Genomic DNA, 13,804 nt, shown 5'->3' with positions numbered 1-13,804 from the left:
TTTAGATGCCCCGCTGTCCTTCCATTTACTCTTAATTGATTTCCAAAATTACACAAAAAAGTATTTACCACCAGAATAAATGTACCACAGTCAGTGGTAGGTTAATTGAGGAGAGAGTGGGACTGGCTTATAGTTGCTCATCGGTCATACATCCTTAGGGCCTCATTGCCTGCACTCACCTGGCAGGGGCCCGACTAGCGATAATGCCCTCTGATGAATGGGATATTTTCCACATTCACAAGTCCCCTCCTCCATCACCTCAGAGGGGGAGGTTGGAAGAGAAAAGCCTGCCCTCCGCTCTACCATTTCTCAGGACATTTCCCACTTGGGAACATAACTTAAAGAACGGTGAGAACCATAACTCAACAATCTACCGAAAATATATCTTTTTTATGAAAGTGAATATTCCTAATTCTAGACAGACATGAGTTGGACAGTGAATAACTGCTCGAACAGTGTGAAAGGAGTGGGTTTCACAGTCTGACTCACCGCTGAGGAAGACGATGATTTACTGTAGATTACATCAAACTGATTTAGATGTAATATCTTAAACAGCTGAGAGCCCGCAGTCAGTCACCGATGCAGCTTCAGTGGACCAACTCCAAAAAAGAAAAAGTGTCACCTGAGGAATTCATCAAGTGAAAAGTGCATTCTGTGCACATTCATTTAAAACCAGACCGGGTGCAGAATGGAGCAAAGCGAAGGGAGACGGATAGAAAGGGGACCTCAGGACAGACGAGGTGGGGGTATTGTGAGCACAGAGAGCCGGCGTGGAAAAAGAAGAGGGCCAGCGGGATGAACACACATATTTAGGACTATGGCGAATAAAAGATAGTGACCGAGCAAAGTGAGAAAAACTCAAGTGCAGTGGCGAGAGCGCAGCCAAGGCAAAGCGAAAGGACACTCAATACGGAGTGACATTTCATAGAGCGAAAATGGAAGCATGAAAGTGTGTAATGATGCTTGCCTGTGTGTCACTACACAATCATTCAGAGAGGCACCAGCGAGCGGCGGCACATATTCCCGAGCCCTCTCAAGGACTCGCACACAGACTGATGGCGTTCGGGTCACTGGAACGTCATCACGGTGGCAAACTGCATGCCTTCTTCTCTGTTTTTGATTTGGAAGTGATGGAGTCAGGTGTTGTTCTTTCCTCTGGTGTAGATCTGCATCTATGTAGGGAAATGATGTGTAAGTCGCAGCTTGTATAGTTTTATTACAGCAGGCGACGCTATGCCATAAATGATTATAGAGCAGCTAAGAGGTGTTAGATGTGCTGTAAAGGATGCCATCGAGGGGTTTATTAACTGTGTGTGCAATCGGGGACGGACAGTAATAATGCTGTTCTTGATTTCTAGATAACCAAAACATGTAATGTGATTTCTGGTTATGATATTATTGTTTGTTCAATTGTATACACACATTTATGTCTGCGTTGCCATTTGAAACATGTGGTAGTGGTGCATTTCAAACTCTTGTGGCTGAAATGAGTATTACATCAACAGATAAATCCTGACAAAAATATATTGATTTTTCACACCACGGAAAAAAAACATTGAGGATTTTACAAATACTATCCTTGCAGAACTTTTTTTCCTCATGTTCATAAGTCATCATTATTGTTTATGGACCGTTGTCAGGCAGCTGCAGTAATATTCCCAATTAAAGTGTTGGCTTCCACAGACTAGGTTGCTTGAAGAAACAATAACGAGCTGCTTTCTGATCAATAGCCCGTTAGAAGTGAATTAATCTCTCTCCCTCGTGTTGTCATACGACATGCTGCAATGCAAATGCAGTAATTAGTGCATCGCCAACACGTTCAAACATTACAAGCTCAGTTTCATGCTTAAGTAATAACTGTGCAACACGGGTTCATGTACTCCTCCATAAACATGTTTTCATCATGAGAACACATGAATATTGATGATTGTTGAATTTGTAATTGGGGTAAACGTGACCTCGTTGTGAGCATTGAACGGTACTTTTAAAGCATTTGTTTCTAGTTGCTCTGTTTACGGGTTTGTCTCCATTAGTTAGCTGCCTGCATTGAGAAAGAGACTTTGAAATGGAATAACACCACCTGTGTTTGTAATGGAAGACAGAAGAGGAGCATGCACCTGTTTATGAAAAGATGTCGCTACAGTATCAAATAATTATGGCTTTAGTTGCCTTCCTTTCTTCCTCCCTTGGAGAATTCATAACATCGCCTTGTTGTACACAATTTGCTTTCAGATCCACATATCCAAAATACAGAGACACAGTGTAATTATACAACTTATTATTTAGCATCAGCAATTAACTCGCAGGCAACATTTATTCTCCACGCCGATCGTCTTGTTGTTGCCTCTCCTTTGCAGATTGGAGTGCCTCTGTAATTAGCAATCACGCAATCCCAGCCTCCGCCCGCTGGCTGCCGTCGGCCCGGCCTGGAACACACATCGCCATCCATCGCCCGTGTGTGCGTGTGGGCCAGCGTTTGCATGTATTCCCATCAGCAATCATTCAATCTTCATCTATTAAAGCCAGCGTGAGATGGCTAAGCAACGGAGAGAGTGGAGAGAGTGAGGACTCGAGGGGGAGGCAGGGATTGTTAATAGGGCATTTAATGAAAGTTAATGGTCGGCGTTGGGTTTGCCAGGGAGCTGATCGTTGTTTAGAGATGAGACCAGGCATTGTGCATTTATGGCACATCTTCATGATCAAACTTCTCTTGATATGGATATAAATAATGCACGTCACAGAATTGGTAAATACGGAGAAACGCCATTTACAGAACTACAGGTCTTGAGTTGACAAAGTGGATGGATCGCGTAGAATGAATAGGTTGATACTGAATCTTTAAACAGGACGCCCAACATGGTTTCATTGAAAAAATCCAAAGCTCTGTTAGTTATCCACAGCTGAAGCTGTTTAAATGTGATGTTGGGATGTTGAGATGGCCGTCATGGGTCTTTGCCGCATGAAATTCATTCCCCTTGCAGATAACTCAGATATAATGAAAACAGTGAAATTGTAGCTTTGAGGTTTTCTCTTGTCCGGCAGTAGCTAGTTTTTCTGGCCAAGTAATATATATAACACAGCAAAGGAATATAAATATATATATATAAAACCCAACTCCAGTGCAAATGTTAAATCAGTGTGCTCTTCCAGATTGTGCTGTCAAAGGCTCTCCGGGGCCCCATATCACGGCATCCCAGCTCCTCCCACAGGCCCCTGAGAGGTCATTATGGTAACCATAGAGATGTGGAGGTGGCGATCCCTGGCGATGCCTGGGAGGCTGTAATTGGCCCCGTCTTGTCGATCGCTCGGAGCATCTCCAGCAACACAGGCATTCATCACTGTTGGGACCCCAGAGCCAGACCAGGACACAGTCTCCGTCAGGAAGGGAGATGCTTCGTCACTCTCCTAACTTTCCCACTCTGGAAGAGAGTAGATCAAGCTGTTTCAATGGAAAAACCACATGTTGTAGCACATTCAAGTATCGGTCTCATCCATATCGCAATGTTGGGAAATGAAGTGTCCACTAATATTCCTGTTTACATGCAGCTGTCCATTACGATTGATGTAAGCAGTGGCGACAACAGTCTGAGCATTGTTTATAAAAAACATTAGAAAATATGAGAATAACTGCTCCCTCTGTGATTATGGTCCAATGGCACCCCCTAGTGGCATAATTGAGAGGGAAGTGAGGATGTTTTTTTCCCTTTGCCTTACTGAAGCAGACACAAGCATGGCGGCAGGTGGCTCTCATGCAGAAAGTTGGATTAATCTAAACAAGTTAACTCAAGTAGAACATTAGCAACAACAAGAGGTTCTTGACAGCTGGAAGAGAAGTTGACATTCCAAGATGGCTGCCAAGTCAGTCCTTTGTTTTTTTGTCTGTAACTGAGGCTCAAGGTTTTTTATGTGTTCAATAGTTACATTTTTATGAAATTTGGGCTCAAATGAGGCGAACACTCCAAGGACTATGTCTTCTTTCAGTCTGGGGATGCAAAAGGTCACATTTTTGTGAGATGTCATTAGATCGTCAAGGAATTCCAAATCTGGATCGTTTGAGGCCTTGGCCCACCTGGAAGCCACCTGTTGGAGTATTTCACAGAGGGGGATTGAGAAGCTACATCTAGCTTCGGTCTCCTCTGAGCTACAACCTGGCTTCATCTGCTAGCTACTATCTGACCTCTGCAAGCTACAGATTGTCATAACTTCTGGCTACAACCTTCTACCACTGCTAGCTACAGCCTGCAGGTACCTCTAGCTACGTACTCCTATCCCACACTCTCAACTATCGTCAGTAACAATGCAAGTACTATGAGCTCTGTCCATTGAATTTTCGCTATGAGACTTTGGAACTTGGGACCTCAGTTGGGGCTGTATGTCTGGGAAATGTCTCTGTCCCATGGGTCTGTCCAGTAGGATTACTAGTACCCATTGTGAATTGTCTGTACAGATATTGGATTTCTCCTACGTGGTTGCTTTTAGCTGCAAAATTTGCTTTGCTTCGTCTAGCATGTCTCTGTTTTGTTGTTTCACATTCTCATATACCGTAGATGACCAAATAATCGCCCGCGTGCAAATACGCGCCTGTGCTCTAATAGCCGCCGGGGGTCCGACCTCATTTGGCATAATAAACGCCGGTTCAATTAAACGCCCGGGCGATTAAGTGTTTACCATAGTCTTGCACAGAAAACAAAAGTTTTTTTTTAACAGCACTTCACCGGCTCTCACCTCTTCTGTCAGTCAGCCCCATCTTCATCAGACTAATGAGTCAGGGTCAGACAAGACGGGGCCATCGAGTTTAGTTTCTGAGTGACAAGAAGGGAGAGGGAGAGAAGGAAAGGATGCAAGAATGAAGAGAAGGAGGTATCGCGCTCTCTCTCTCTCTCTCGCATGCAGGCGCGCGCACACACACACACACACAGACACACAAACACAGGCGCGCTAGACTGAGGGATATAGGGATATAGATAAATGCGCTAATTTACAGTGTTGAAATTACAGCGACCGTTATCATTCATAACACTGCTCTGATCAGCTCCCTGTGTCGCGGTAACACAGACAAACTGTCTTTGTATTTATTGTCTGATGTCAATAAAGATGCGTCGGGGGGAAAAAGTAGTTTTGTTCCAGTGGTGCTATGGTGAGCTCCTTGTTCTTTGCATGATGGTCTGGTGCTGCTCATTGCAAAAATAAATTGTAGCCTGTTGCAAATACGCGCCTGGTTCTTATAAACGCCTGGGCTCTAAGTCGATTTAGCATATTAAACGCCCGGGCTACTAAATGGTCATCTACGGTATGTCTTTCTTTGACTTTGTCAAACCAACAACATATCATACTAGGCTCCAAACCTTAAACCCAGGGCCTATTAACTGTATCAGCACCCCTGCTGACTTTAAAACCATATCTGGCCTCAGTCTGGCCTGACTGTCCATAGCTTGCTCCCTAAAATGGACCAAGTTAGAATTTGGATCCAAACAACAGACACAGATATGTTAGTTGTATCTGAAACTTGGCTAAGCAAATCTGTATCAGACCAGGATATTAGTATTAAGGGCTACAATGTCTTTAGATGTGATCGCCTCAGGAAGGGCGGCGGTCACTATCTACATCAGCAATAAATCCAATTGTAACATTATAACCTCTGTGTCCATCACCAGGCACTTTGTCCAGGGTCAGTCTGTCACTGTCATTGGCTGTTATAGACCCCCATCAGCCAGTCTTCTTTAACACAATATGTAACCGGGCTTGATATCAAGGAGCTTCTTCTTGTCGGGGATCTCAACAGTGACTGGCTATCCTCTGCATTTGACAGCCTTTAATCTGTCTGTGATTCATTAGATCTTACTCAGCTAATTGACAGTCCAACACGTCCTAACATTAAACGTTCTGAGAGATGCTTGATTTAATTCTAACAAACCACCCTCATAAGTTCACAGATATTGGTATATTTTCTAATGATGTAAGTGATCACTGTGCCATAGCAACAGTCAGAAATGCCAATCTCCTGAAGTCCAAACCCGGACTACTTCTTAAAAGAGATTTCAAACACTTTTGTGAACAAGCTTTTATACATAAGCTGTCTCACTTTGAATGGACTAGAATTTCTCCCATTGATGACGTCAAGCTGGCCTGGAAATTCTTTTATGATGGTTTTTTAGGTATTATAAATTAACATGCTCCATTCTGAAAATTCAGAGTGAAAGGGCGTAACAACCCCTGGTTTTCCCCAGAGATCAGTGGCCTTCTTAAAGAACGGGATATTGTCTGGGCCAGGGCAAGAAAAACCAAGACAAAATCTGCATTTCACCTCTCTAAAACCACAGAAAACTTTCCGGAAGGTAATAAAAGCCTCCTATGGACATATATCCACTTGTGAACCCCTAAATTGCATTGTTTATGATTCATGCACTATGATTGATAAATCATTTATGCTTGATTGTTTTTATTTTATTTTATTTCTGCTGGTTTCCTATTTGAATCCTTGTACCCAGAGTTGACCAATCCTTATATGCACACTGAAAATCCTTTCCCTGTCCCTGCATCAGCATTCTGGTTGTTGCTCACCTTGAACATGTGTTACTGTATGTTAAGAAAACCAGTCGGGGTGAGCAGATCACTTGTGAAGTTGCAAATGGTGTGGTTTCAATTGAAATAGTTGAATACTGTGCAATTGGAAAATATGCTAAGCTGGTGGTTGGTTGGTTAAGTTAACTTATATTTCTGTCCTTATTTCTTATATTTCTGTTCTGACTCTTATTGTCTCTGCGAGTCGTTAAGATAAGATTAAGTTCTCAGCTCAAATGTGTGGGAATGTTGATGAATAGTCATTGAGATATGTGAAGTCAAGTGTGACATTTTGTATTGGTTCCTAAGTGAATTGCTGAAATGGACAACTGAGTGATTACTCTGGTTGTTATTGTTGTTGAGACCACATCAGACAGAATTGTGCTGCTCGAGCCACCGTCATCTCACTGCCTCCTGGTCTCCATCATCTTCTCACCGCCCACTGGATCTTCGCCACCGCCACCATCTTCAGTCCTCATCTCCATTACTCATCACATTCAACCTTCTTCTTTTTCTCCTATCTCTTGGGAGCCAGGATGGACAGTGTTCCTCTCTAAGAGCGATGGTAGGGACGTAAGTGCACTTAAAACTTCTAAAGTACTTCTAAAGTACGCCACTCCTCTTAGGACCTACACATTTAAATATACCTGTGAAACCTTGCATATTCATTAAGCCACCTTCTTGAAAAGATCAACATTGCAATATTTGCACAAATGTAAAATTCTAAACGTGTAAATGTATTAGTAAGTTAGTAAGTAAATACAATGTATATAGCGCTTTTCACAGATACAATCACAAAGTGCTTCACAGTAAACAGATTGCAGTTAAAAACCTAACAACAGCATCAATGTTATAATAAAAACAAAGCAAAAAATTCAGAAGTATGACATTTATACACAAATATACGCACAAAACATGAAATTAAAGACAGACAGAGAGCCATCTTAAATAAGTGGGTCTTATTGGAGACCTACTTGAAATGAGTCCTTTCTGTCAACAAATATACAAATTCTAAATGTATAAATCAACCATCTTTTGCAGAGAAAATGGGAAATTACTAAATTGAATTGGAAAAAATGAAACAATATGTTTGTGTTGGGCTACTGAGCTGCAATATGTGGCGTCACTTAGATCAATGATCTCACATGCTAACCTGGTGAACTGGACTCTCCGCAGTAAACACATTTAAAATCATGGATAGGCTGTAATATATGCTGCACAACAAACTGTTCATGGACCAGATCGACACGGAAGTCAAAACTTCACCCAAAGTAATCTGTAATTCAAATGCAAGTATTCCACTCCGAACGGAACACAATGAGAGCCCAGTTCTCCTGAGTGGGTGTTTGTATGCGTGCCGCATATTTAGTCATTTGCTGGAGTCTTTACTCTGCTAAAGGAAAACAAAACTCGCATGACTAATTTCCTTTACAGTACATCTGGCACAGCCCTCCCTCCTCTCTTGTCTCCCCCAGTTCTGCAGTCAGCCAGAGGAATCTCACCGCCGTCGACTTCTGCAGGAAATGCACGCTTTGTTCTGTGGAGATTAACTCCATACCGATAATTTCATATTTGCTAAATGGTTCTTTACGGCCGCTATTTCACGACATCACTCAGCCGGACAGCTAATGATTTTTTTTTGTATTGATTGTGATACCCGGGGGCCCCAGCTGGGAAATATGAAGTGTCAAGTGCTCATTAATTCCAGAGAGAAGTTGGCAAACATCATTGACTCATTCCATTACACAAAGTCCACATATAATTGACCTTGTGGCTCATTGCCTCTCAGAGTGCTAGAGTTGAAAGTTGTGGTTTTCAGCTCTGAAAATGTACTTTTCTTTTCTCTGATGGTCCCATCTTTCCGGGCTGCGATCTGTGTGAAGAAGGTTCCGCTGGATGTTTCACTTTATGCCTACTTAACGATAAAGTAGGAATTCTGATGATGAGAAATGACCGAAGCATTTCAAATCCTTTTATTCATATGCACCTACATCAAAGGCCTCTTTTTGTTTTTCATAATTTCACTTGGCATTTCCTTCACAACTCTACAGAGCTGAGGGCTCAGAGGAGAAACGGGAGTGATAGCCCAAAACTCAGCTTTATCGTCTGGCTGTGGATTCACAATTGCTGTTGTGTATTATTCTGATCTCCTCCCAGAAGAGTATATGGACAGGCTCACGGAATAAATCTTTCTAAGCATCAAATGCAAAGCATCAAATGGCGTTTCCAAAGCGCCAGGCTCGACGCTGTACAATCCATTATTGTCAACTGACTTTAAATCATATGATCATCAAAAGATGTCCTTAACGCCTCTGCAATGACAAGCATTTTGTCAGGGGGACGTCTCTCAGGAGCATACCTCCCAACACTCACGCTGCTCGGCTTTAAACTGTCAATTCTCTCTCCTGGAGACCGTAATGTGTACTGTCATCTACCTGCAGATATTGGTGGAGGTTCACAATGCTGTGATTCCCAGGGTCCCATATAGCCACCAATAGGTCAACGGCTTGCTAAGACACTAAGGACAGGTTTCATATTGAGCACATGCATCACAGACAGTACTGTATAAACATTTAGTGATGTAATTATGTCACTTCTCGTCTGGAGAGTAAACTGAAGTTCATGTTGATGAACATTTGAAAACAACATGTTTATACAGCAGGTGAACAAAGAGGCAAGGACAATCCTTTAATGAGTTAGAAAGCATGAAGACATTAAAGCTCTCCTGGATGAAATCATGAATGTTTTTCGTCCTGTTTAGCTTCTTGTGGATGAAATGAGTATCATCTGCCAAACTATTTTTCTTAATACAAAGCGACTTAAAAACATATCCTGCCAATACTTGTTCCACCTGTTCCGACGTCATAAACTCCGGAGAGAAAAGAATGTAGATGAGATTTAGAAAATGGATCACCAGAAAAACAATCTCTCGCGTCTCTCAGGGCTCGTGCAGTACACCCGGTGGTGTTGTAGTCGGTAAATGAATAGCATATTTTAAGCGTTGCATTATCAGAACCTGTTTGTATGAGGCTTTTTAAATTGCAAGCGGAATATGAAGGTTCATAACTTTACTTTTTTTTTTTTTTTCTTTTTTTTTCCATCTGTGGGTTGCTTCACTCCCTTTGATGCTGGCTCGATCAGCAGCCCAATCAGGGAATGTGCAGACAGGTTTGCCTCATTATGTCCTCTTAGCATGGAGAGGCTGTGCCATGTTAACATGGAGGAGCGTAGGTAAGATAGTTCTGCTGGAAATGATATTTATACTTTATAATTGGCGTGTATGCGTTCTCATACATGGATTATGATGTCAGCAGGAACTCAAACACTCTTCTTTAACATTTTGTTAGGTGTGTTTGTGTGATTGTGATGCTTGTTCTCTGTTAAGCTCACCCTGCACTTACCTGGGCAGGTGGTATGGTCCAGTTAGGTGGGACTGAAGAGGTAACATTCAACTCCAACTTCCATTAGTTTTGTGTTCTTTTTGTTACAACACACAACAACCAATGGATGCATTTTAATTTAAATAAATGAGGGGTAATAAATGAAAACTACTACTATCTTTAAATACTTTTTGTTTTCTGCTTCTGTACGCTGACTTTTAGTCTTTTATTTGTTTAGATTTTTCTTTTTATTGTTGAATCAATATCTAACTGTTGGTTTTATCTTCGCCTCCCTTTTATCAATATGTATATGTATGTTGTTGTCTGTGTATAAAGAGGTTGTCAGAGAAGGTGGTTATTGTCTGAATACGTTAACATTTATATGATCAGCATTCATTCAAAACGTTGAGACGTTTACAATCTTCCTCATGGGTGATTTCTATGTGTTTGTGTGTGTTTTTTTTAGGGGAGCTGTACATCGGTGGCGTGACGAAGAGCATGTACAGCAATCTGCCCAAGCTGATAGCATCCCGGGACGGGTACCAGGGCTGTCTGGCCTCCGTGGACCTGAACGGGAGACTCCCCGACCTGATCGCAGATGCACTCCACAGGGTGGGTCAGGTGGAACGAGGCTGCGATGGTGAGTGGAGGATGAGACGTCCATCACGACTTTGACAACGGTTAAAGTCAAAGCTAACAGTACTTTATCTTTTTTTAAGCTTTATTCCCATAATTTCTGATGACATCCGTGTTCGAGGGTAAGGATAAATAGCAATGATCTCCTGTGTATCAACAAGGGAAATCAAATAGTATTGATTTGTGTTCATGCAGTGTAATCCAGTGTTCTCGTTGCTGGTGACACTTTCCCGGGTGACAACATTTCGACAATTTCACATCAAGGATAGCTCAGTTTGAGTAGCTGACGGATAATTATTAAGGAAAACAAGTCAGGAGTGGGATCAGATCAGTTCTAGTACAATTAATGATTAATTTGTCATTTTGAGAAGGAGATAAAAAATACAATGTGATGACGGAGCTAACAGTGTTTACCTTAGGGGCAACTGGGCGGCACTTTTCTTTCAAATGCAACGGAATGAGAGCAGTGCAGAGTGGGGGCCATGAACTAGCTAGTGGGGCACTCTCACATGCAACATGGACTAAAAGCATGCAGTTAGTCCGGCTATGTACAGGGGTTTTTACAGTTCACCTTAGTTCTTTGATTTCATGACTTGCCGCACTGTAGTACATATTCCAGGCCTATATGTGATGCTGTTTCAGAAATACCCCCCCCCCCCCCCCCCCACAAGTTAAGTCAAAATGTATTTAAAAACAACCCCAGTTGACAAAAGTGCTGAACACGCATAACATTAAAATGAATTCAAAGGAAACAACAGTAAAAACAGTAGAAAACAGTAAAGAAAAGCGGGGGTAAAATACAGGCAGCACAACAGAAGATGAAGTCAGGTTAAATCAGTCACATGCTCAGGTGAAGAGGTGGCTCTTCAGCCCTGATTGAAATGCTTCTGTGTTCTGGGCCGTTTTTGAATCAGTAGGCTGTTCCAGAGAAAAGGAGCAGCCTCCGCAAAGGCTCGTTCAACACTACTTTTGTATCTTGTTCTGGGTACGTCCAGAAGCATCTGATTGGTTGATCTCAGTGCTCCAACTGGAGTATAGAGATGCAGCAGTAATGCTAGATAAGGCTTGAAAACAAGCATCAATCCAATGTAGGAAGGCCGATACTCGTGATATATGACCCAGTTTTCTTTTCCCAGTAAGAAGACGAACAGCTGCATTTTGTACTAATTACAGATGAGAGAGACGACTGTTCTACACCCACATACAAAGAATTGCAGTAGTCTAACTGAGCTTTAATAAGAGAATGATTAACTCTCTGGAGGGCATCGGGAGTGGGAAAGGCCTTTACTTTGGCTAAAAGTCTTAACTGGAAAGAGTCGGTTTGACAACTGAACTCGTTTGTTTGACAAATTGGAAGGAGGTGTGATAGATCACTCCAAGATTCTTAACAAATGGTAGATTGTGAGGAGTTAAAGGGCCTTTTTCTGTTTTTATTTACACCCATGCATGACCTGATTAAAAACAAGAGAGCCACTGCAGTAGCTTTTCAGTAAAGACACAGCAGTGCAGTAATCTGGTGTATTTTCCTGTGCTGTTGTTGCACCAGTGACCCCGCCCAAATTCTCCCAGCTCTGGGCAGTCTTTACACTCTAAGCCCCTGTCCTCTGTATATCCTCTCTATTGCCCCATAAAACCTGCACGAGGGAGGTATGTCTCTCCTCTAATGTTATTGTCAGTGTGGCTAATCTCAGCAACGCCCCCACCCTCGCTGGCTTTTACCTCATCCATCGTGTATCCGTTGTGCTGTGTGGGGTTGGCGGCCATGTCACAGGCTGCGTGGCTCCTGTGTCAAGTAGTTAGTCCAGAGCATAAAGGTGGATTTTGGCTGGAGCATTTTGCCTTCCGCACACCCTACCCTTTACCCCCCCACCACCACGTCTCAACGGCATACCGAGTGTCGGAGAGCACAGACTTGATTTCCCTCAGGGTCACACTGGCCAACTCTAAGCATTACTGATCCAGCACCCCCCCCCCCCCCCCCACCTCGATCCCTAATGCTGCTACTTCTGCCACCCCCCTTATTACCTGCTACAGTACAATTACTTTGTTCCAAACACTGTTTAAAGCCGCGTTGAGCTATCATATTGGCTCCCCAGGCAACCAACATGGATGCTAATATTAGTTAATGATTGGAGGTCCAAGGGAGCCGAGCAGTTGTAATGAACACTTTTGGAAGTGTGGACCTTTTTGACAAATAAAAGTGTGACTGCACCTGAAGGTGTTGCAAATCCATGTATTCCCTTGTTGGTTTGAAAGGAGCACATCAAAAACACTTTTGTCCACGGATCTAATTCACGATAAACAAATTAATTTGTTTCCATTTATCAAAAAAGCCGACACCGACGTCAAATCAGTTAAATTACAACTTATTTATTGAATGGTACTAATTGATGTTCTCTAACAACATTTCTTATCCAGTCTCTGACTTCTTCCTTTACTAAAGCAACAGCAGAAATAATTAAATCAATAATAATAAAAAAAAGTGACCACAATACAGTGTTGCCCTGTGTGTTGATCAGTGGCAAACTCCTGACCCGCTTGGTTCAGAGGTCATTGTTAGCTTGTGGACTGGGTGCATGTTGGTCACAGGGGGCTGCTGCTCCAGACTCCGATGACCTAAAGCCAAACAAAGGGCAAAGCATTGAGCTTGTTCTTGTCCACTGACTCAGCAGATCACAACAACAAAGAACCAGACGGGGAAAAGGGAAGGAGACTGAGACTGAGAGAGTTGAAATGCTGGCACTTAAAATGTGGCACAGAGTCACGGAGGGACATATAAACGAGGCCAAAAATGTGAAAATAAAAATAATGTATTGTGGCATTATTAGTAGGAGAATGAATATTTGTAGTAGCTGAAGCAATAGTACCCGAGTTTAAATCACTTTTTACCACCCAGTCTCACTCCCAGCTTGTCAAATAGCAATATCAAGCCATCCGCTTCATTATAAAGAGCAAGAAATAACAAACAAACATGGACTTGGACCCAGGAGACCACTTTTCATGTCCCGACCAGAAGTCAGTGTTTTACCTTAGATGGGAAGTTGCATAAGAAACAATACTTACTTAATGTAACAAACGTACTTTTTTGAACCCAAACCACAATCTTCCTCCCCGACCTAACCATCTTGTTGCCTCAATCTAAGGGCTAAGTTAACATATGTTGGGAGTTTAAAACAACATCTTAGGCATGTAATTAATGGGAACTGATGAGCCTTAAACTTACATTG

General features: G+C 42.4%; 1 protein-coding gene across 5 annotated transcripts in view; it reads left to right on the top strand.

Moving 5' to 3' along the window:
• The window catches only part of nrxn2b (neurexin 2b), a 573,287-nt gene that overhangs the window by 277,644 nt on the left and 281,839 nt on the right, over positions 1 to 13,804 (top strand). For all 5 annotated transcript variants that reach the window (XM_084003189.1, XM_084003188.1, XM_084003186.1 and 2 more), the window contains one exon: positions 10,408 to 10,581. In XM_084003189.1, coding sequence (XP_083859315.1) covers positions 10,408 to 10,581 — 174 coding nt within the window. The remainder of the gene's footprint in view (positions 1 to 10,407; positions 10,582 to 13,804) is intronic.

This window comes from Eutrigla gurnardus (assembly GCF_963514095.1).
Source record: "Eutrigla gurnardus genome assembly, chromosome: 23".
In the NCBI taxonomy this organism is placed as follows: Eukaryota; Metazoa; Chordata; class Actinopteri; order Perciformes; family Triglidae; genus Eutrigla; species Eutrigla gurnardus.
Note: the sequence above shows the minus strand (reverse complement) of the source record. Positions and strands in the feature narration are given on the sequence as shown.